We start from the raw sequence: 24,830 nt of genomic DNA, 5'->3' as shown, positions 1-24,830 counted from the left end.
CTGCAGGGGATTGTGGAGCAAGGACCCTGATTGTCCCATGGTTTTTCATGGGAATCCTCTCTCCCTATGAATTCCCTGGCACATTCCTGTTAGGGCCCTTACTGAACACTGGATTCACATCTGAAGACATGCATACGCTTCAAAGAACTAACTTCCTCAGAAAACTAAGGCTACGGCTACACTGACGGTGGCAAAATCGATTTCTCTGGATCGACTGAGCGGTCAGTGAAGACCTGCTCAGTTGATCCAGAAAATGACGTACTAAGACCATGTTCACAAGTGGTGTAGTGCTGCGTCGATGGGAACGCGGTTCCCGTCAGCGCAGTGCAGTGAAGACAGCGTGCAGAAGAGAAGCAGAGAAGTCAACGGGAGTTACGCAAGTTTTTTGTGTAGCTTGCGTAACTCCCGTTGACTGCCACCAAATCTCGGAGGTAAGTGTAGACAGAATCTAATTCACTTTTCCCCTTTTATGCAGGACACTCAGGTTGGGCAGTGAAGGTAATCCAAGTCAGTCAACCAATCTGTTTACTGGTAAACTAGTCACTTTCACATGCTGGTTCTCAAGCGCAAACACTACACAGCTGTGTTTGGGCTGGCTGAAGCTCTCCTAGCACTCACCTTGCTGCAATGCCATGTGACAGTGCATGGATACTAAGCAGGCAGCAGCAGTGCAGAATTCCCTGGACTGCCTGCCTAATGTGCTCTGAAATGAATCTGGAGGGATCAACTGCAGGGGTCAGAAGGCAGTTCAGTCTCCATGCCCATTGAGTCCTTGACCTATCTGCTGAGACAGTCAACCAGAGACCGGATTCCATGTTGTTTCTTGTGAAGAACGGCACAGAAGCTATAGATCTGGGAGGGGGCAGGGGAAAGGTGCAGATTCTTGGGTTCTCTGGAGAACCAGCACAGTTAATCTTACCGGGCTGCTGTTAGTCAAGGCAGCTTCCTCACTGCAGCCAAAGGGTGCTCTGGGACCAAGAATTGCTGGAGTATAGACTCCCTGACTATTACCTCTCTTGTCTTTCCAACTCCAGCCCTGCCCTTGGGAATAGAAAAGGGGCATTGTAGAGCCATATATGCTAGGCCTATGCTGCTCTTGTGTTGAGGGAATTGTCCGGGGGGCGATTCTTTTCCCTTTATGGCTCCTATACAGTATGGTAGTGGTATAAAGGGGTTGTAGTGTGATCTGGCCCAAGACTGAAAATTACTGCCACATGTGATGGTTTTGGCATTTGTGGACATCTGTCCTCTAGAAACTAGACTCTGATTACCAAACTCATTACACATTGATATCCATCAAAGGGTAACAAATTTCAGTCCACTGTTCATCTGGGTGTACTTCAATGAGTGACATCAAGGCTAGAGAAGACATCTGTTGGTAAAGAAATGTGACAAAACAAAATTTCCTATACATTCTTGGAATGTATTGAACTTCTGTTTTCAGAAAGTGGAGGAAGTAAGCAGGGGAGGAGGGGCGGCAGCCATTTTAGACTTGATTCTGACCTACAGGGAAGAATTGGTAGTGAATCTGCAAATTGAAGACAATTTGCATGATTACATTGAACTTCAAAAAAGCAGACTTTAACAAACTCTGAGAACTGATAGGTAAGGTCCCATTGGAAGAAAATTTAAAGGAAAAAGGAGTTCAAGAGAGCTGGCAGATTTTCAAGGAGACAACAGCAATGCATAGGAAAGGTAGGAAGAATAGTAAGAGGCCCATATAGCGCCATCAGGAGTTCTTTAATGATCTGAAAATCAAAGAGGAATCCTACAAAATGTGGAAACATGGACAAATTGCTAAAGATAAGAACAAAAGAATAGCACGAGCATATAGGGACAAGATCAGGCGCAAAATGAATTATACCTAACAAGGGACATAAAATACAATCAGAAGAGTTGTTTAAATACATTAGGAGCAAGAGAAAGAGGAAGGAAAGTTTAGGTCTTTTACTTAGCAGGAAAGGAGAGCTAATAACTGATGACATCATGAAGGCTGAGCGTTTAAGGCCTATTTTGCTTCAGTGTTCACTAAAAAGGTTAGTGGTGACCAGATACTCAACACATTTAGTATTAACAACAAGGGGGAAGGAATGTAAGCCAAAATAGGGAAAGAACAGATTAAAGATTATTTAGATAGTTCTATGTATTCATGTCCGCAGGCCCTGATGAAATTCATCCTAAGGTATTTAAGGAACTAGCTGAAGCAATCTCGGAACCATTAGCAATGATCTTTTAGAATTCATGGAGGATGGGTGAGGTGCCAGACGACTGAAGAAGGGAAAACATAGTACCTAACTTTAAAAAGGAGAACAAGAAGGACTGGGAGGAATTATAGACTGTCAGCCTAACTTCAGTACTGGATCGAATTATTAAACAATCCATTTCTAAGCACCTAGAGGATAATAGGATTATAAGGGATAGTCAGCATGGATTTGTCAAGAACAGATCATGCCAAATCAGTTTAATTTTCTTCTTTGACAGGGTTACTGGTCTTATGGATGGGGGAAAGCAGTAGATGTGATATGACTTGATTTTAGTAAGGTTTTTGACACAGTCCCACAATACATTCTCATAAGCAAACCAGGGATATGTGGTCTAGATTAAATTACTATAAAGTGGATGAATACCTGGTTGAAAGACCATACTCAAAGAGTAGTTTTCTATGATTCACTGTCAGACTGGGAGGGTGTATCTAGTGAGGTTCCACTAGGGTCAGTCCTGGGTCCAGTAAAATTCAATATTTTCATTAATAACTTGGGTAGTGGAGTGGAGAATATACTTATAAAACTTGCAGAAGACACCAAACTGGGAAGGCTTGAAAGCACTTGAGAGGACAGGATTAGAGTTCAAAACAACCTTGACAAATTGGTCTGAATTCAACAAGATGAAATTCAATAAAGGAAAGTGCAAAGTACTTCATCTAGGAAGGAAAAATTAAATGCACAACTACAAAATGGGAAATAACTGGCTAGGTGATAGTAGGGCTGAAATGAGCTAAAGATTATAATGGATCACAGATTAAGTCAACAATCTGATGCGGTTGCAAAAAAGGCTAATATCATTCTGAGGAGTATTAACAGGAGTCTTGTATGTACGACTCGGGAACTAATTGTCCCACTTTGCTTGGCACTGGAGAGGCCTGCGCTGGACTACTCTGTTTAATTCTGGGTGCTACGCTTTAGAAAAGATGTGGACAAATTGGAGAGAGTCCAGAGGAGAGCAACAAAAATGATCAAATGTTTTAGAAAACCTGACTTATGAGGTTAAAGGTTAAAAAAATGGATATGTTTAGTCTTGAGAAAAGAAGACTGAGGGGAGACCAGATAACAGTCTTCAAATATGTTTGGTGTTGTTATAAAAAGGACTGTGATCAATTGTTCTCCATGTCCACTGAAGGTAGGACAAGAAGTAATGGGTTTAATCTGTAGCAAGGGAGATTTAGGGTAGATTTTAGGAAAAAAGTTTTATTTATAAGGGGTAGTGCAGGGGTGGCCAACCTGCAGCTCGCGAGTTGCATGCGGCTCTTTGCTCATACAAGTGCGGGGCTCGGGAGAAGAGGGGGAGTGAAATTGACGAGCTGCTTTGGAAATTGAGGGATCAGTGCGACCTGTGGCGGGTAGAGAGAGGGGAAGTGAAATTGATGCGCTGCCTGAGGGCAAGGTAACTGCGGCTCTTTGTCTTTCGCTGGTTGGCCACCCCTGGGGTAGTGGAATCCCCATCACTGGAGGTTTTTTAGATCAGGTTGGACAAACACCTGTCAGGTGTGGTCTAGGTTCACTTGGTCCTGCTTCAGCACAGGGGGCTGGACTTGGTGGCTTCTTGAGGTCCCTTCCAGCCCTATATTTCTGTGATAAGGTGGAAGGCTCTGTTATCCCATTTGTCATTATTAATAATATGAGATGCTATTAGTGACATAGGTAGGATTTAAAAAAACAACTTTCGTGGTTTTCATCTTGACCATGTTACTTTGATGGGAGTGATGAGGCTAAAACTCAGACACAAAACTCAGAAAACATGTGTGTGTCAGGTGGCATGATTACATCATGATAGATGGAATGTATAAACTGAGTGCTTCTGGTACTTCTGATGTTAATGGGTCCATTGTATAAAGGTTGGGCTTGTGCATCTGACTTGATTCCATTTTTATTTACTTCATAAATGTTCTTTTTTCTCCACAGAGTGATCGACTGCTCATTAAAGGTGGAAGAATTATCAATGATGACCACTCCTTCTATGCAGACATATACCTGGAAGATGGGCTTATAAAGTTGGTTTTTAAAATACTGAACATTTTTGCATGCATATTAATCATGATAGTGTGCTTGACTCCTACATCCTGCACACCCATGTGGATGCCTATTAATGTTGTTTGTTGTAGAGGAATATTTTATTTATTATAAAAATCTGCTTTTCATCTTTGCTAGTGTCAGAGGTAGAGGATTCCTGGAGTTCTGTGCACTTACAATGGGTCCATTCTTAGTTGCTGCTGCCAAAGTCTGTGCCCTCTCCCTTCTTTGAGGGTGCAAACAAACAGTCTGTGCACTTATTTAGAGATGGGCAGATGTGACATTCCTGAGGGTACAATCTGGACTGGTGAACAGCTGTGTCCCCTCAGTTCTACAGCCTGGGGTTCCTTTTACACTGCTTTGTTTTAAACTGCCACCACTCCTGGTCCTGCTCATACACAGCCACTAGCATGTAAAATCACCCCCAGCTGAATACATGAATGCTTTCCCAGCCGCTCATGAGTTACATACAGGGCGACACCCGTGTGTTTTTAGTCCCAGTGTTGACCCCAGAAATGTGCATCTTGTACTGTACAGTACCCTCCTGGACAGTACACGCTCATAGTAAGTCCATCATTTCAACAAAGGAAAATGATTGTGCACCAGGCTTGTTGACTCAAGTGGAGTTTCCCCACACATTCTAATCCAAAAACAATAGGATAAGTTTATTAACTACAGAAAGATAGATTTTAGGTGGTTACATGTGATAAGGCATAAAGTCAGAATTTGTTATAAAAGAAATGAAGGGACAAAAATGCACGCAAATTCCTAAACGTTAGCAAACTAATAGGATTTAAAGCAAGTATCTTTCTCCCACCACAAGTTGTAATAGTTCACAGGCTGGATGACCCTTCTCCAAGTCAGAGTCCTTCAGGTATTCGTTGATGTCATGAGCAAAGAGATGGGACGAGGAGTGGTGAGGTGGGGGCCACTTTTACCTCTCTCCCCTCTTTGAGGGTGCAAACAAACAGTCTCTTGTGTATGGGAGGTTCGAGCCATCTCTGAGATGAAGTGTAAATTTCTTGTTTACACCTTCCCAGTGCTGAAGAATCGCTGCTTAAGCTGGTGATCACTCTTTAATGACAGGCTGGGGTGCCAGTGAGTCTTTTGTCTCTGAAAGACTGGTTTGTCTGAACCTTGGAGCATTTAAAGGAAACGGATCTTAGTTTTTTTCCCATTCTCAGATGTCCTTGCCAAATAAATACTGCACAGGGAAAGCAATGTAGCTCTGATTATAATGTTAGGGACAAATGATCATCTGGTGTAAATGACTTAGTTCCACTGAAGACAATGGGGAAATGTTGATTTAACCGAGCTGATGATCTACCCTCTATTTTCATTTGTTGGGTATCTTGTGATAGTTCTTTGCAATTCGAATTTGAAGAACACTGAAGCATCTTAAATCTTTTTTGTAAACTTGTTGTGCTGGTCTGCTTGCATTCATATACTAATTCCAATAGCACCAGTACTATTCCCTACCCATTTGCCACCCTATAATTAGCTATATTAATATTTATCATAGCTGTAGACATGTTACAACATGCCTCCCAGTGTAATGCAACATTGGGATGACTGTTGGGCATTACACATGCAGCTATATCTCAAGCTCAAGCTGTGCTAGCATCAGATCTCACTAGCTAAGCTTAGTTAGTACTTGGAATGGAGACCTCCAGCAAAATTGCAGGCATTGCAGGAAGCAGTGTGGCTAATTCCAAAACTGGTGCTCTTCCCTCTAGACTAGAACTGAGCCCTGTGCCCCACTGTAGTATGGGACACTGTGCTATTGGATGTGGGGTCCTTTAAATGAGATGTAAAAATGAGCTCTTGATCTCCTGTGGTTATTTTTTTAACTCTGGTTATTTGGCCAAATTCCAGTTTGAATAATTACTAGTGGTTTCCACTGGATATAATTAATAGTTATATTCATTTCCCATCCTGAATTGTTGCTACAGGCTGTTAAACAGTTGCCATGTTTCACTTCGTGGGTGGCTATCGCACTTCAAGATTGGGCAAAATAACTTCACATTGTCTGGGGTGTGTACATATATATATGCATTTAAATATTACCTTATCCTACAGAAAAACTGTGTTAAAAGGGACTTAGAACTGACAGTATATATCAGTAATTTAGGGCAAACTACATTATAGGTATGTGATAATTATCCTAAAACAAATCATTATAAACCCAGGAAGTTCACAGTTAATATTAACCAAAAAACAAATCCAAGCAAGCTGAGGTGTGGAAATACAGTGTTATGGTACCCATAGAACCTTAACTTTGTGCTGTAGTGACCCCATGAGAGAATAATAATTTATGAAATCTAACATGACTGCATGGTTTTTGCATTGTGTTACTGTAAGACAGAGTTGAGACTTCTACTGAAGCAGAAGCCTTCAATTATTAAGAATTACAGGGGTGGTGGAAATGACCTTTAATTCATATATATTCAAATGTAGCCTATGCACAAGATTTCAATGAGTTTTAACTATATGGGAAGTTTGCAGAAACTGTGACTAGGCAAAGGTAAGATTGTTTGAGTGCCAACGCAGTACATTTTCATACCTTAACATGAATTGAATTTCTTTTACGTTTAACCTAAATTTCCTGGGTATTTAATGCTTGGTTTTGAGGTAATTGCAACATCCCTGTAATAGAGATTACCTTGAATGGTAATATGAACAAATAATAATATAAAAATACTGATGTGCACTCTCTACCTTAATTCCATCTTAATTTAGCTTTTGTCTGGGAATTTCCTTCTGCTTTTTCTGCTGTTTAGGCAAATAGGAGAGAATTTGATTGTCCCTGGTGGAGTGAAGACCATTGAGGCTAATGGACGTATGGTTATCCCTGGGGGAATCGATGTCAACACTTATCTACAAAAGCCCTACCAAGGAATGACTGCTGTTGATGACTTCTATCAAGGCACAAAAGCTGCTCTAGCAGGCGGTACCACCATGATCAGTAAGTACTAAAATACTCTCACCCCCTCAAATCTAACTGTTTTGGGACTCTGCAGAACCTGCTGTTTTCAATTCACATGACGCTCACTGAGTTTAGCTGTAAATATTCTATATAGCTGTTCTCAGGACTCATTTGAGATCAGATCAATTTCTGGGTCTTGGGGGTTGGAACTCCACTGATTACTGTAGACAACTTTACTAGGATCAACATGAGAATGAGGTTACTCTTCCAAAAAGGAGCAGCGCATAGGGTAGTGTTGTTGGGATTTCCTCTGAGATCTTTTCCACTTGGCTTATCCAGAGCACCTTGTCCAGTTATGAGAGAACACTTCATCCGGTTCTCTGAGATCTAAAACATTCAATTCAATCCAGATTTCGTCACTCAGGTCCCTTTATTTGGCAAACAGCAAAGCTATGTTGAGTGGATTAGGCGCAAGCATAGGAGGTGAGTATAGGGCATACCGCACATCCAATATTACACAGAAAACCTCTTCCTTTACATAGATTTACACATTACATTTGCTATGCATTATATCACACATTTTTGGACTGGCTTGGTTATTTTGCAGGAACCAATCCCTGTACAATATGCTCTGTCCATGTGCTGTTCATGTGGAACCTGATATTTACCTTGGAGATTTATCTTGCCCATTGTCCCTGGCATCAGGATGTTGCTGCTTGTGTTAGTTAGTACAGGTATCCTGACTCTAGCATACTTCTTGTCAAGCCCCTATTTACAATTTAGCCTTCCATTCATCTTGCCTTATTTCTTAGTGGCATGACTGGTGAGTTATTTATGTCAAGCCAGGTCTATAAGTGTGTCCTGGATTTCTCTCACATAACAAGCATGATATTTACTATACTATTATACGTTGTTTTTTGATCAATTTTTACAGTGCAGTAACAATGCAAGGCAACAATTCTCATAAACTGTTATTGTGCTTACAGTATAATATCAGACACTGGTAAAAATTTGCAAAATAAAATAGTGGTTTAAGAAATCAGATATCGGATCAGGGACATATGAAGCCTGATTATGGCTATGTCTTCAAAACAGGATGTTCTTGGTAGGGGGTTCCTGGTTGTTAAATAGTTTAGAGATTGTAAATAGGCTTTTATTTCTAGTCCCTCTGGATTGGAAAAGCAGATTCACTTTTAAGCAAGTGGATAATACTGTATAGTATATTCCTGTAAAGGTGGCAGAACAGCATTCTCCTAACTGTCTCTCTCAATTGTACACATTTATGCAGATGTTTTCAATGGAAAGTTCAAATGCATCAAGAACATGAGGCGGGACCTCCCAGCTATATTCAGTACATTTGCATCAGTGAGGAGTTTAAAACAGATTTCTTTCTGGACGATAGTTAAATAGTTGTACTTTTCCTTTGGAAGTTATTTACTTATAGATGCTATTTAATGTAGCTTCTAGGACAGTTTAATTTGAGGATTTCTATTCCATATTAATAATATGAAGTTTCTTAAAGGGCTTTTCCCTTTTCAAAATTGAAAAATACCTAGCAAAAGATTCAGTTCTGTAAATTCAGTAATACACCACGAGGTTTGCATATTTCAAGATAAAGCACACCTTGATGTGTTTTCATTATTCAACTAGAACCCAATCCTGCAAACATGAATAATTCTACACACATGATTAGTCCCAGTCATTAGCGCACTCTGTCTGAAAGCCAGTATGACTGAGTGGTTAAGACTTGAGTCTGCCCTATTAGAGTCCTGGGTTCTAGTCTTCTATTCTAGTCTGAAGAGCTCTTCATTGATTTCTGTATCTGTCCAACATCCTGGAATTTACACTGTGTAGACAAAGTGCCAATAAAGAATCCTGTCTTGTTGTAGGTACAATATGGATAGTCACTGAAACTGCAGAACATGAAATATGTGCACTTTGTGTAGCAGGTATTTCATCTTTATTTCAGTTGATCACGTGCTCCCTGAACCCGGGGCGAGTTTATTGACCTCATTTGAAAAGTGGCACGAGGCAGCTGACACCAAATCCTGTTGTGATTACTCTCTCCATGTGGATATCGCTAATTGGTATGATGGGATCCGAGAAGAGCTGGATATTCTGGTGCAAGATAAAGGTTAGTTTATGAAAATGAAATGTTTTCATTTTCTCTGAGTGATATGCAGATGCTCACTTCTGAAGTACTCCAGATAGTCCCGTTATTTTCCACAAAAGAGACAAATACGTATTAGATACCTTGGCCAGGAATCCCCACTGCTGTGAATCTTTGTCTTCATCTACTGCTGTGTAAAGTGGACCTGACCCTCTGTGCAGTGCTATTAGTCAGGAATAAGTCCATTAGAGGCAGTAGAGTTATGCCAGTATAGGTGAGGAGAATTCAGATCATCATGGGTAAAATGTTATCTGATAAAATTGGTAGCATGTGACAGATGGAAATAACTACGCAAAGTCCAAGGCAGGCCTTATATTAAGATAACAAAATTAGGAGACCAACCTTGAATGCTCGGGCAGTCATCATAGGCTATACATTCTTGAACAACAATGTCACGTGGCAATTCACCTGCTTTAACATGAGATTTGAAAATATAGGGCTACATTTTCAAAATGAAGGCCAAGATTTTCAAAACGTGGAGCCTAAAGTTAAGATCCTAAATCCACATTTAGGCATCTAAAGTAGTGGCCTGATTTTCAGAACTGCTGACCACTCAGCAGCTTCCACTGAAGGTTATGGAAGGTAGTGGATGCTCAATACGTAGGAAAATCAGGTCATTTATTTAGGAGCCTAACTTTAGATGCTTTAAAAACAAATTCTTGGTCTAAGTTTGGCCCACAATACACACACTTACGTAGTTTATTACCCATATGATCGTGTGCACTCAGAGTTCACGGGTACTAATTAAGCATTTATTTCTAAAACTGTAATCTGGACTACATATGATGACTCGTGTGTAAGAAAGCCAAATGCATACATGCGGTGTCCTTTGTAGAGTGTTGTGATGGACCATGTCTGAGAAACTCTATTTAAATAGAACTGTACTGTATAACTATGCAAACAAAGCAGAACTTGCTTATTGTGTAGACAGTTATTTAATGAGAAACCACACAGATGGAGTAATATAGGAGCATTCATTCTGAGCAGCACTACTATAACAGTGCATCTCCTGAAGAACCAGATTTTAGGCCACAAAATGTTCTATCGACCTTTAAGGTCTTTAATCTTCAGGATTATGTACAATTTGGGCAAATAGTAGCTAATTCTACAATGCTTTTTTATAAGGGTGATTTTACAGGCTGACAGCATCTGCCCTTGTTGACAGTGCCAAATCACTCCTATGCCCCTGCAATCATCTTTGATAATGTGGATTCGAATCTAGTTTCAACTGGATTTACTATCAAGCAAGGGTACTGCAGCTTGTATCAAAGGTTAGCTGTAATTTTCCAGAGCTGGCTCACAGATGGCTTAGCACTCCAGAATGTGCCTGAGGGTTTGCATTAAGAGCCTGGTGCAAACAACTGGGTTAATAGTTTGCTCCCAGTATAGAAATTTGAGTTTTCAATACAAATATGACCTGGCATTCACTGTTCAGAAGAAGGGAGAATCTATTCATTGGTCCAGAAAGCAGAATGTATAATGTGGTCCCAAGTGGATTGTTTGCGAGGTATATAGCATTGAGAGGTCACCTTTGTTCTCATTGCTGCTGTAGTATGTCTCAGAGCAGTCAGTGTGAATTACTCAAGTGTGGTAGGAGACATGGAGGTAAGGGAGCCTAATAAAGCACAAATAAAACAGGATACTTTTTTCAACACAGCAGAAGCTTTAAAAATTAATGTATAATATCTGCTGAAAATTGGAAACATCTAGGCTAGATTCTCAGTTGGTATAAATTGTCTTGATGTAAATCTTCATTGCTCCATTGGCATCAACTGAGAATCTGGACCCTATTATTTATCTTACACTGATTGACTTAAGTGATCCCAGGTTAGTTAAGAAGCAATGCTCAGTTACCACATTTCAGCTTGGAGTTTGTCCAGTATACTCTTGGTAGGAACAACCAGGGAGCTTTCAGAGCTGCTGATGAGATTGCCCTGTCCTATAACATAATTGGACAGTTAATCAGTTCTAAATCAATAGAGTGCTCATTCAAAGAGGTATTGGCTTTAGAGAGGTTGAAAATTTTGCAGGAGCAACTGTTCATAAAGGCATAGACAACTTCCTTTGACTTGCAACTATTTCAGCAGCCAATCTACATAACCCATGAGTCTATTTGGCTCTCACATATGATGTAAATAAATCACATAGGAAAGTGCTCTACTGGCCAAGAGGATCCACAGATAGCTCTACCTGTTTCTTTAACTATCTTATTTTGCCATCGTCAGGATCTCATAGGCATGACTTAAATGGTACTTTCATAACATGTGGGATGGGACCTTACTGGGTCTCACTGACATGAGAGAAGGCATTAGGCACATTTTAAAAAAGTATTTGTTTATATAGTCATGTTTATGGTAATGGGCCATATCTTCAGCTAAATCTATGTAGTTCCATTGACTAAGTCAATGTATACCAGTTGAGGGAGGATCTCTGGCCCTGTATGGCTATATAGACAAATGGGTGCCACATTACCTATCTGCACCTTGGTATCTGAGCATCGGTATATGGGAAATCCATTAAATGAAAAGTGCACTTCAACCATATCCCTTTTCAGCTGTGAAAACAGTATTGTATTGACTTCAGGGGGAATATTGACTTCAAGGGGATAAAAACACATACTGATATCAATGGAGTCAGGCTATGGCCCTAAGAGACAAAAAGGAAAGTAGCAACAGCGAATTTGCATTACTTGGTTGGAAGTATATCTTTCAGTCTGTCTATCCAGAGAATGCTCACTTAGGATTATAATTAAGTTAATTAGCTGTATCTGGGTTCCCATGGATAAGAAATGGCTATTAGTTTGGCCCTGGCAGGCTTAATGTATCTTTTTGAGCATAAAGAAATGCATATGAGGAAATCCAGACACTTGCCTTCACAAGAGTTAGTTTTGGCACGACTTCGGCCAGCAATGACATGTTTCTTTCATTGCTTTGTGTAAGAATGGTCAAATGTGCATAAAGCTGGATGAAGGGCCCTGCTGACATTTGAGAAATTGTCTAGGTTTGTTGAGAAAAAACAGCACTTTAGCCAAAGACTTTACCAGGAACATGTGTGCTGAATTACAAAGTGATGACAGTGATGACAGGGTAAGAGAGAGCTGTAGTCCTGAGGCTGAAATTATTGGCCACAATGAAGATACAGTTAAGCTTAAAGCTTCTAAAGTAGAAAAATATTGAGTAGGTTGAAACTGTGTAATAGGGAATGGGTTGAGTCATTATTAACAATATCTAGACTTGTATTTCAGAGCCTGAGAAGGAAGAATCACGTTGTCTTTCCAACAGAGCACCAAGAGTCTAATTCTGTCAGGGGTTGATTGCCCTCAACTACCATTGACTTCTGTTAGAGCTGAGAGAGCTCACTGCTGCTCAGCACCTCACAGAGTCAGGTCCCAAATGTCCACATGGAACTTGTTCAATATGGAAAACAGCAAGTGAAAACAAACTTTCTCTTGGAGGTTCTTTCTAAGCTCCCTTGGCTGAGCATGATGACATAATGCTGCTGATCATTTCAAGGTTTCATTCTTCATGTAAAGTATATCCTGGAGTATTTTAGTGTTTGAAGTTATGAATAAGCAAATTCTTTCCCTGATCATGAACAACCAAACTCTCTGTCTGAAGAGTATGTCTGAGCCTGTCTAGACTCCGCAGGGCTTTATATCTTAATCAGGAAACCTAATTCATTTAATGTAGGCAACATGAGGAACATGGACAGCTGTGGTAGCCCCTCTCTCACTTTACCTTTAGAAGCACAGTTGCTGTCATTACAAGTATTTCTGGATATAGCGTACTTGTCTTAGATTAAAACAGAATAAATCTTCATACCCTAGTGATCTGATACTTTATGACCACTATCAGTATCATGATGAAGAGGATGTTGAGAGTAGGCTAAATAATAGGGAGAAGAGAGCTGGTGTTTATAAGATTTCAACATATGAAATGCAAAAGATGGGTGGGAAAATCTCCCATATAATGTAGGACTGAGGAAAAATATATGTCTAATCTCTGTGGGCAAATATATGCTGCACCGAAATAAACAGCAAAACACCCATTGACTTGAAGGAGACCAATATTTGGCCAATAATGCACAACTATGACAGTACCTACTTAACTTCTAAAGGATAGAGGATACCTCTTTCATAGTGCTGTGTTATCAACATGGCAGAGACCAGTTCTCCTTTCATCTGTGTAGAAAATGATATTGCCTTGGTGTTTCATAGCTAACTTCAAACCTAAATGTCAAGCACAACACACCATCTATCCTGCAGATATGCAGGACGCTTTGGGCAGCAGAATCAAGAACCAGCAGATCGTTTTGCAAGAAATCCAAAGTGTTCCCACAGTGGCTGTCAACATCTTGGGGCAATTTTACAAGTTTACTAGACTTAGACCTTGGTTGTACCAGCCAGCATCATTTGCTTACCATTCAGTTGTGTACACTCTCAATTGCAATGGTGGTTGGCTTGCTCCAGATCTAGTCTGGAATGGGAGGTGGGCAGTAACAGTACGCTGGGTCCCAGTAAAAGGGGTCATCACTTAATCAAGGAGAACATCCCATGTCAGTTTTCCTGAGCAGTCTTTCTCTCCAAAACAGATGTTCAAAAATATTTTAAGAATCTACTTAACATTGCAACTCCCTTGTGCTTTGTCTTGGAACAGGTGTTAATTCTTTCCAAGTCTACATGGCCTATAAAGATCTCTACCAAATGTCTGACAGCCAGGTATTCTTCAGCATGCTTATTGTTGTTGAGATATGTACACTCCTTTTAGCTGATGAGTTCAGAAGTTTGAATCCCACTGGAAAGTTTACAGTTACTTGAGACATTCATACTGCTTTTCGAACTGAACTTGAGGGAATGCATGCATATGAAATTTCTCTCTCTGGAGGCCAAAGCCTGAGGGGGGCTGAGCATTTGTATCTTCCATTGTGGCCCTTGAGAGCAGATGGCACTCAGCACCTTGCAAAGAAGTTGCTAGTGTTTCATGGTATCAGGCTCAGTGGGAGTAGCAGACTTCCCTCAGGATTTTGCCCTGGATTGATATCCTCGCTTGTTGGCTTTGGAAGAGTCAATCTGAGTCATGGGGAAAAAAGAGATGATGCATTAGTGGCAGTATTAAAAGTGACATAGCTTTTGAAATCCCATGTGTTTCTCACTCACTGCAGACTGCTAAAGCATTTGGGAAAGGTGGAGTTCAGTTGTTGGAGTTGGAGGTTACAATGAGCTTGTTTGTATAGCACTTGTTATAGACCCCAAGCTCTTAGGCTTTCTAGTTCACAGACATCAGATCATTGTAACTGGACAATGGCATCTGTTAGTAATAATAATGTTTGCTTATTTAGTTGAGCAAATGCTTCATTCCCACTTATTCTCAGAGCCAAGTTTCTAGTTCTCTTAAATGACTGTTGTTACACCTCCAATATATGTGGTTTCCACTGAAATTTTAAATGTAACAGCATCCTCTTGAGAAGTAGTGTATGCCAAGTCCCACTTCTTGATGGAATTAATTACAGCAAAATACATTAAGAAAAGGTGGAGAAGGGGGGAAGGGATCCAGTAGTCAAACTTGAATGGCTAAAGCAGAGTGCCTGTTTCCACATTTGGATGCTCAGATCAGTGCTTAGATGCCCCAAGCCCATTTAGTAGTTGTTTGAGTGACTCAGCTGAAGACTGAATATCTTAACTTTGGGTGCCCAAATTTGAAAACTGGGCTCCCAGTATTACTTCGTGAGACCAAATACAGAAATTGTAAGGTGGGATTTTCAAAAGTGCTTGAAGAAGTTAGGCGCACAAGTCCCATTGACTTTCAGTGGCAATCCCTAAACTCCCTTAGGTACTTTTGAAAAGCCCATGTATAAGGAATAGAATCCATTATTTGCCTTTTGTAGGGATTATTTTTGAATGCTGGAAAGCAACTAACGTAGAAGGCCATGAGAGAAAACAGGAGAGCTCTTTAGCTGTAAACAAAAGACATTCATGAGATTGAAATTGTGCCCATCCTTACAAAAAGGTGCATGAAGTGTATACTTCAGGGAATATAGGGTACTGTAGTTATACTAAAAGCATCCATATCTTAAAGAGGTACTGCTATTCCATAAGGATGCACTTTAATTGACTATTCCTTGTTCATTTATGGAAGCTTTTTTTATATCTATTTATTCCGTTTGCTGCCTGTACTCAAACTAGGGACCAAAGAATCCTCACTAGGCACACGTCTGTGTTGGAGGTGGTGCATAGCTGCCTTGCCTTAGAAGGGCTTCAGGGAGACATTATGTCTAGGGGAGGTACATAAGTCCTCGGGAGTGCAGCTGCTGCACCACTCCATGGGCACGTGCTCTGTGACTGGCTGGTGTGGAGAGCAGGGACATGGAAGCCACAGAGGCCCTAGCAGGGACTGCAGTTGGGGCTGGCTGGGGCTGAACATTTGTGCAAGGGCCAGCATAAAAATATGATTTAAAATATGAGCAGAAATGTTTGTGAACTAAGTAAAATATGATGACTCTTATTCAGTAACATCACCCTATTTGTACCGCTTCCAGCTTTATGAAGCCTTTACCTTTCTGAAAGGGCTTGGAGCCGTAATCATGGTCCATGCTGAAAATGGAGATCTGATAGCTCAGGTGAGTAAGTCAAATTTCTTCTTCTGTTTCCCTTAGAGAGTGAATATGTTTCATGTGACAGGAGAGAAGGGAAACTTGTCTGCTAGTACAACAATAAGATAAAGGACTGTTGGGAAAACAGAGACTACCTAGTAAAGCCTCCTTGTTGAATCTGATTTCTTGTAGCGATAAGCCATTGGGCTATAGGAATATCAGTGTAGAATTCCATGTGTGTAATGATACAGCATGCAGGCTGTAAGGTGATACTCCTGACAGCTCCCTGAATGGGACCTGGGGGTTGGGGGGAAGGGATGTGAGGCTGCAAGCAGAGGCAGTTGGCTGAACAGGCAGCAAGAAGACCTCTGTAAAGATGCTGGGGAGTGGTTGAGGAGCTGGGAGGCTTTACGCCAGTATTGCTGCTGCTGAAGAAGTCAGGGCGTGCAAGCGGAGTAGGGATGTGGGCCCAAGCTCATTCGGTGGTGTTGCTCTCAGGCCTGGCCACTCGTCTTTGCCGAAAAGACCCTTATAAACATCTACAAAGGGAATAAAACAAAACACCCAACCCTATAACACTTTTTCAAAACTGATTAAAAATAAATTAGGCCAGGTTCTTTAAAGGAAGCTCTCTCCGAGGCTGGAAATTAGGCAAGTTAAGAAAATTCAAATGCTGTCTCCCTTTAAAATTTCCTCTGAGACACTAGAGGGTGACCCTCCAGGAAATCATGGTCTAATGGTGTACAGCTGCCCCCGTAGCACGGGGTACCTGTAGGACAGCAGACGGAGGGTGAAATCCTGGCCACAGTGAAGTCAATGACAGCACTCCCATTGATTTCCAGGAGTTCATCCATAGACTCAAAATGAGGAGGTTGTGGTGAGAGATTATTATTTTATTTTAAAAAAATGTATATATGGTCATAACATTGCATGACACATTACAGTGATTAAAAATAATGGCCCATCCCTGAAGAATTAACAATGTAAGGCCCTGATCCTACAACGGGATAGGCATCAGTGGAGCCCTGTGCTTGTGTGGGGTCCCATAGACTTCAGTGTCGCTTCACGTGGGCTCAGGGATTTGCGTGCATGGATTCAATTACAGGATGGGGCTTACAATAGATAATAGAGCTGGTCGGGAACTGGAATTGCTGTTCTATGGGAAATTCCAACATCTCCAGGGGAAAAAATCATTCCGATTTGGAACAAAAGACTTAAATGAACCTGCAAAATGAAAAATCAGAAAAAAATTATTCAAATGCTGGAAACATTTGGTTTTGACTTTTATATTATATTAAATTATAATAGATATAAGTATAATAAACTCAGTATTTTAGTATAATGTCAAAGTCAAAATAATGTGAATCAGCACGGCACGACTGAAACAAAACATTCTGAAAACAATGTGTCAGAATCAACACATTTCCATGAAACATTTCAATGAAAATGAGTTCTGACAGAAAAGTGTTCCACTAAATTTTTTGATTATCTCTAATACACAACCATAAAACATGAAGATAGACAAAAGATTAGGAAAAGAAGAGAGTAAATACTGAGAGTAAAAAAATACTGAGTTATATTCTGTAGCAAGATACTTATTGAGTCATGCTTTGTCCTGTAAAAACTGTCTGTCCCTGAAACTTCAGTGCAGAAGAAAAGACAGACTCTGTTTGGATGAGGGTGATGGAAAGAATTGTGGGGGCTGCCTGACTGACTAGCCAGTATCTAAACCCAGATGTTATCTTATCAACTACATGTCCTAGTTTATTAACACTATTGAATCCTTACACTGGATAATTTTGTCATTCTATCTGCTTTATTCTACCATCTTCTGGATATGACTAGCCTATTTTTAAGTGATGCCATTCTTTGTCATCCTGCTTCTTTCATATTATGTATTGGTAATATTTTATTATTCTATTTTAATTGTCCGCAGCAGTCTGCATGCACAGGTGACAGGTGTATTTTATTAAAATTAATTTAAAATGTATATGCAAAATATTTTGATTTTCTAATCCAAATGTCTTATGTATACAGGCTGGTTAGTAAAGTGGATTAATCTACATGGTCATGATAGATGGTCTGTTTGTTACCAGTATAGTGAAGACACAAATCTATGTGTGTAATCTAAATTATTCTTTTTGGAGTAGGTTGGTAGTGCGTTAGCTTTTCACCTCCCCTTCCCCCCAAGAGACCTGGGATCAAATATTCATTAGGTTACATATGAAAATGTGTTAGGTAATTTCATCTTGGTCTCTAGAGGACATTTGTCTATATCACAGAATCATTACATTTGTCCTACTCTGTCAATAGAGACCTAAGGGTGAGACGGGTCAGGATTTGTGGGGCATTAATAGCTCTGTGTGAGGAAGCTTCTGTTGTGTCTGCAGATCCTATACCAGGCCTCAGACCAGAAGTATTAATCCATCACATTTTTTGATCAGGAAGTTTTTATTCCAAAAAACAACCTTTTCATGATCTTTATATGAGATCATAAGGAATTTGCCTACATGTCCTTTGATAAGAAGCTTTGGGACAACATTCAGCTGACTGAGCAAGGAATACTTGGAATGCCCATTCTTAAGATCACATCAAAACATTAGGTAGTAATAGAACACAAAAGGGTACATTTTTAATGGGGTTAGAGAGGATTTAGTTATGCATCTTCAAGACCAATTGTAAAAGAATTGCAGAAAATTTAGATCAGGTAAATGAGGCCTGAAAGGGTCTGATGAAGAATCAGCAGAGTAAATAGGTATTGTCAAAAAAGTTGAGAACACAGTGATGCTACATATGATTGAGAAAGAGAAGGAAAAATATTACATAAGCAAAGGAGGAATTACAGTACAGGGTTGTCCTTAGTAAGTACAATATTTTCAGACACTGTTTTTCAGGACATTGAGTGTTCTTCTCTGATACGACTCATTTTTAGAGAACGACAATAGCATTTTTCACATGATGCAGTCACAATGGACCAAATTCTACACTGACTTGCAGCCACAAATCTTCCACTGAATGGGGCAGGTTGCAGGGGTATTTGACAGTGTAGAATCTGAACCAGTATATTTATGGCTAGTCTTTCAGTCCTTGCTTCCCTTTTTGCAGGCACTATCAGTTGCATATACAAAAAATGGAGGCTGTATGAAAATGTGTCTCTCAATGCGCTAAAGTATGCTTAATATAAATGTATCTTGTTCTAGAGGTGGTCAGCATTTGTCTGTTATATTGCAGGAACAAAAACGTATCCTGGAGATGGGAATCACAGGACCTGAGGGACATGCCCTAAGCAGACCTGAGGAGGTAAGAGGCTTAACTCAGTTTGTATTTCTTGCAAATGTCTTCTGGTATCTCCATACCATGGGAAGTAGGTTTCCTATACATTAATAAATAAATAAATAAATAAATAAGATGATGGATGGATGATGCGGGGAGAGGTGAGACACAGCAAACCATCTGCATTTCACAGTCTATTCTGATAATGCCATTCTCTAAGCATGAGACATCATGCTAAAAATTAGTAACAAAGTCTGCATAATATTCATAGGACATATTGTACATCAACTGATCAAGACATTTCAGCCAAAAGCATTCATAATAAATAATGTTTTTTTTCCTACTACCGGTAAATAATGACTAACATCTCCATGCGGTAACATTGTGAATTCATGAGACTGGAAGGTTTCTGTGGGGCAGCTTGATTTATGTACTTTTCTCCCATAATAAAATCAGTCCATGCACAGATCTGCATAGGTCACTGAAAAAGGATTTTTCTAAGGCAATGTCTACCCTATGGGGTTTATAGCAGCATAAAGATGGTGCTGTAGCTATGTTGGCATAACCACACAGTGTAGCTAGAGCCTGTGTAATGGAAGGGTTTTTTCCATGGGTTTAGGAACATCACCACCCTACACGACGGTAACTAGGTCAGCAGAAGCATTCTTTTGTCGATCTAGCTCTGTCTACACTGGTTGGCATAGCTATGTCCCTGAGGGGTGTGGATTTTTTAAAATTAATGAGTCTTTTCCTGTGAATGGGAGTGAAGGCCTGGGGAAAATGCTAGTTGGATATTTGCCAAAAAGTAAGCTGAAGTATTTCTTACCACACAAGTATTAGCATTTCACTGAGGTATAAAACCTCTCCACTTCTTCCTCCGGCTTGCCTGGTGATGAACCATTCCCATATTAGTATATGAATCCTATACTCTGGCTTGTCATTAGGTGTATATGTTTGTAATAATGACTCCTAGGAGAACATAAAGTGAAAAACAATAATTTCTGGAGTGAACATTTTAACTTTTGGAGAAGATTGTTAAAAGGAATACTTTAAACTGTAAAGATTTAGGTCGTGTTTTTGGACATGCTTTCTTTACAGACTTGTCTGATAAAGAATTTGAAGAGAATTATCAGTAGTCTTGTGGCTAATGTTTTGGTCACTCCAGTTTTCTGGAGTTTAGTAACACTTCTGACAGTGGGAACATAGCTGTACAGAGAAGATTTGGGCCAATAATTGGACTAATAGCAGTGAAGAAAGTCCTCTAGTGGCACTGGAAAGACACTGCAGCTCCAGCTGAACACAAATGATTTGTATGCATGTCCCAGATACCTGCTTGTGGGGAATTGCATTGACGCTCAGGAACAGAGGAGATTTACTGGAGGATGTTTGAAAGCCTATGGATTATGGGCTAAATTCAGCCTAAATTGCTGATGCTGTTCCTTAGAAATACTTACATTCATTGTCATCTTACCCTTGTGCAAAGATCGGGCCTAAACTAGCATTGTCTGAGGGCATTGAGAATTTCTATGAATTATGACACTGTTTTCCTCCTTTTTTTTCCTTTGTGTTTGTAGGGGGAAGGCCATGGGGCTTCACGTAGAAATGTGGGTTTGAAAGAGTTAATAGGGGAGGTAGTGAAGCTTTGGTTCTAGTAGCAAAGTCCTTTATAACATTTCTTTGTTATTATTTTAAGGCTTGATGGTGCCGTTAGCAAGAGGCAATGTGGTACAGAGTTGCATTGCCCTGGGATAGCACAGGGAGACTTGGTACTACATCATCCTAGGGTGAACAGCTTACCCCCTCCCCTGGCCAACTGTGCTGGATAGCTAATGCATGGGGGTAGGCGTAGAGCTGTGTTCCTGTCTTCTCACCACTGCTCTGCCCCCATGGGCACCATGTGCCTCTGGAAGAGTAGAGAGGGCACAGGCTAGAATTGTGCTTGGCCCTTATACAGGGGGTACAAGGGTGTCTGTGACCTTTTTCTCCCTCTCATTCAACACTGCACAGCCATATACGAGCCAACCAGAACCAGCCCTCTAGAAAAAAAACTATTGTTAAAAAGAGAGAAATCTGTCTCAGTCCCAGATTGCACTTTCACTTCCTTCTACTCTTCAACTTACATTTTTCTGCCTGGTTTCTTGTCCGTTTCAGCTTGAAGCAGAAGCTGTTTTCCGTGCCATCACCATCGCCAGTCGAATCAACTGTCCGGTGTATATCACCAAGGTGATGAGTAAGAGTGCAGCTGATATCATTGCCCTGGCTAGGAAGAGAGGTATGGAGCTCAGTACTTCCTCCCCAAAGGGGGCTTGCGTCATGTATCAGTTTACCCAATGGAAGCTGTAGCAACTAATCAAATTGCTGAATGCAGAGAACAGCGTCCACTGACTCAAATGACTGCTGTTATGCCAACAATCTGTTTTTGAGAAAATGGAAGTGAGACCACACTACTCTATTCAACCTTGACACTCTCCCGCCTACTTTCTGTAACCTGCTCCTTCCTCCACCTAACTGAAACGTGCATCTTAATCCTCTCTTCTCACATGCTACCTCTTACCCTTAGCTCAAGCTGCTAGCTATTCATTCTCACCAAGATCTCGGCCCTTGCATGGCTGAGCACAAACACTCAGCCTTTTTTGGGGAAGCTGCCAGAATGTATCTCTCTGTAGCACTTGCTGTCAGTGACTGCTATAGACTCAGCGCTACAAAGCTTCATGACCTAGCAGTGGCTGGGGGAAAATGGAACGCATGCACTGGACCTTATAGGGAGAGGTTTTGCCGCCTGCAGTGTTGAGCTGATTCTTCCATGCTCAGCACCTTTGCATTTTTAACACCCACCAGCGGCAAGCCCTACTGTATTGCTCACTCCTCTCCCTGTCTCTCCTCTTAATGCATACTCCTTTTTTTCAATTGTCTCTGCTTTTCTCTTTTCTCTCATTTTTTCTCTTCACCGGTTCATCTACTGGGTCCATTTTTCTCTCTCTGCCTCCCACACTTCCAGCACCTCTCACTTACAGCTGGGCAGGTGAGAGGCAGGCCGCAGAGACACAGAAGTGCGCGGGAAGCGCAGTTGTGCTGCTCTATAGTGCTATGGAGTATGAGTTACCTTGGGAATCACCAATGACAGGCAGCAGGAGCAGCAATTAGCTTGACTGTGCACTGTGGACCTCTGGCACCTATGCCAATGGGCAATGCAAAGAGGCCAAGGACCGAGAGCAACGTCTCCTCTTGATCTTTAATGTGTCCCTTTCCGATCAGGCTTGATGTACACTGGTGTGAAAGCCTGCTTTTTCGCTTGATGTACTGCCCATGTTCTGTGCCTACGTAAAGAACTTCAGTCTCCAGGGCTTCACTTAAAAGGAGAGAAAAGATGGCTGTGATAAGATTATTCAAATTAAAGACAACTTTGAGCCCCTCTCCTCCCAGTTTAGAGAATTTTGTAAATATTCTGATCAAAAGCATGTGGGGTTTGGCAAGCTGCCTGATTAAATTTTTATAATACGGACAAAGCCAGGGCTGTTTAATTTCTTAGGAGTTATGCTGTCTGTGTAGCAACATGTAAATTATGCATGGCTGTGTGTAGAAAGCATCATAATGCGTTGGCAAGAAAGTGGATTTTAACCAATTGCTGTCTATTCTTACTTCTCCCAAGGTCCTCTAGTTTTTGGAGAGCCGATCACTGCCAGCTTGGGGACAGACGGGACACATTATTGGAGCAAAAACTGGGCCAAGGCTGCAGCCTTTGTGACCTCACCACCTTTGAGCCCTGATCCCACCACACCAGATCACTTGAACTCACTCTTAGCATGGTATAACCTTTAATTGTTTATAAACAGCCAGTCAAATGAGTGCAAAAGCCATTTGAAATGCAACATCTAGGGACTGTTCCAGAGCCCACTGAAGTCAATGGGTGTATTTCTTCTGATTTCAAAGGGCTTTGAACCAAGTTTCTACTGCATAAAACTGTGATAGACAAGAGATGTTAGGTTACAATAGAATTAGTCCTTAAGGATCCAATCTTGCTATCATTAATGTTAATGGTAAAATTCCCATTAACTTCAGTGGGAGCAGGGTCAGATTCAGAATTATCAATAAAAAAAGCTATAGTAAACTGACAATGTAAATTAAAGGCCAACCCAAGATTGAAATAATCAGGGTAGTGAGAACAAGACCTGAAATCAGTTTGCTGAGGCACAGTTCTCTGCCCTGCTTTATAGTCTGGAGGATTATGCATAATGCACATACAGCAACAGAAGCATAACTAAAAAGAGCCTGCCTGTTTAATGCTATGGGCATATGGGAGAATTAGTATTGTACGGATGTATATTGTATAGCTGTGAGTCCACTGATGTATTGTGAAGGTGACAGAACAAAAAGGACTTGATGTGAAGACTGATATATTGTTTGCAATTTTAACTGAAGAAATGGGTATCAGGATTTATTCAGCAGTGAGAGTTATTTGTTATTAAAAAGCTTTCAGGTTTGAAAAGTCAACCCCCATAGTTCTGACAACTTCCACCAAAGTAAATGTAACCCTGGTGTCCTGTGTGCCCATCATCCCAGCCTCTAGATGGTGTTTCTGTGCTTGAGAGAGTGGAGACTTATGGACTTTCCCTTGGCTGACCCGCTTCTTTCACCAGAGGACTCCTGGCAGGGAGAAGTAGGGAGGGTAGCCATTTCAAGGAGGGAGTGTAGCCATTTCTAATGTAACGTTGCATTTGAAAGATAGCTATGCCTTCACTGCACATGGGAGGTGTAATTCTCTGCACAGGGAGACAGACTTGTGCTAACTCAGCTTGAGCGGGCAGGCTAAGAATAGCGATGTAGAGGTTGTGGCACAGGCGGTGGCTTGAGCTAGCTGCCTGGGTCCAACACCCACCTGACAACGGGTGATTAGCCCGAGCCACCACCAGTGCTGCCATGTACACACTGCTGTTTTTAGCACGCTACTTTGAGCTAAGCTAGTGTGAGTCAGTCCACGATGCTGGGAATCACACCTCTCAGATGCAGTGTCTACATACCTTAGGCCCCATTCTGGCTTGCTGCTTATTGTACCCCATCTCCCCCATATCCACTGGTCCCAGACTGTTTCCTCAGGCTGGAAACCAGCAGAAGTAAGTGGTGCACGTTGGGAGGGCAGCTGAGGGGAGGAAGGAACTGGAATGGATGCCAGAACAGCTTCATTTAGGGATTCCAGTTTGCATTTAGGAAGAAACAGACTGATAATAGGAGGTTTCAGCCCTCTGGTGGGAGGTGGGGGTGTGTTGGCTGTCTGCAAAAGGACCAGAGGAAGGCTAGAGAGAGAGGAGGGTTATCATCAGAGAGTTGGGAGGGGGTAGGAATAGCAAAGAGATGGGTATCCTGAGGGGGTTGGGGGAGGAGAGGGTGAGAGCTGAGTTGTTTTGCTGAGCACCTTCCAGAGGAGGTTTGTCATTCCAAGGGCAAGAAGGGGTAATATGTCATCCGTCTGCCCACAAAGGTTCAGGTAGCTCTGAACATGTTCAACAAGTTACCAGCCACTTGGTTACTGGCCACCTGGAATTGTGTATCACCTCTGGAAAGCGTGTACTGCTTCTAGCTAATTGAGATT

The 24,830-nt window shown here is 41.1% G+C and overlaps 1 protein-coding gene across 2 annotated transcripts in view; it reads left to right on the top strand.

Moving 5' to 3' along the window:
• The window catches only part of CRMP1 (collapsin response mediator protein 1), a 54,522-nt gene that overhangs the window by 17,780 nt on the left and 11,912 nt on the right, over window positions 1-24,830 (top strand). For both annotated transcript variants that reach the window (XM_067556412.1, XM_067556413.1), the window contains exons 2-9: window positions 4,179-4,267; window positions 7,067-7,251; window positions 9,182-9,346; window positions 14,038-14,099; window positions 15,917-15,997; window positions 19,202-19,270; window positions 21,395-21,515; window positions 22,893-23,049. In XM_067556412.1, coding sequence (XP_067412513.1) covers window positions 4,179-4,267; window positions 7,067-7,251; window positions 9,182-9,346; window positions 14,038-14,099; window positions 15,917-15,997; window positions 19,202-19,270; window positions 21,395-21,515; window positions 22,893-23,049 — 929 coding nt within the window. The remainder of the gene's footprint in view (window positions 1-4,178; window positions 4,268-7,066; window positions 7,252-9,181; window positions 9,347-14,037; window positions 14,100-15,916; window positions 15,998-19,201; window positions 19,271-21,394; window positions 21,516-22,892; window positions 23,050-24,830) is intronic.

Source organism: Emydura macquarii, unplaced genomic scaffold (genome assembly GCF_026122565.2).
Source record: "Emydura macquarii macquarii isolate MOO-44397 ecotype Brisbane River unplaced genomic scaffold, CSIRO-AGI_Emac_v2 contig_1768, whole genome shotgun sequence".
Taxonomy (NCBI): domain Eukaryota; kingdom Metazoa; phylum Chordata; order Testudines; family Chelidae; genus Emydura; species Emydura macquarii.
Note: the sequence above shows the minus strand (reverse complement) of the source record. Positions and strands in the feature narration are given on the sequence as shown.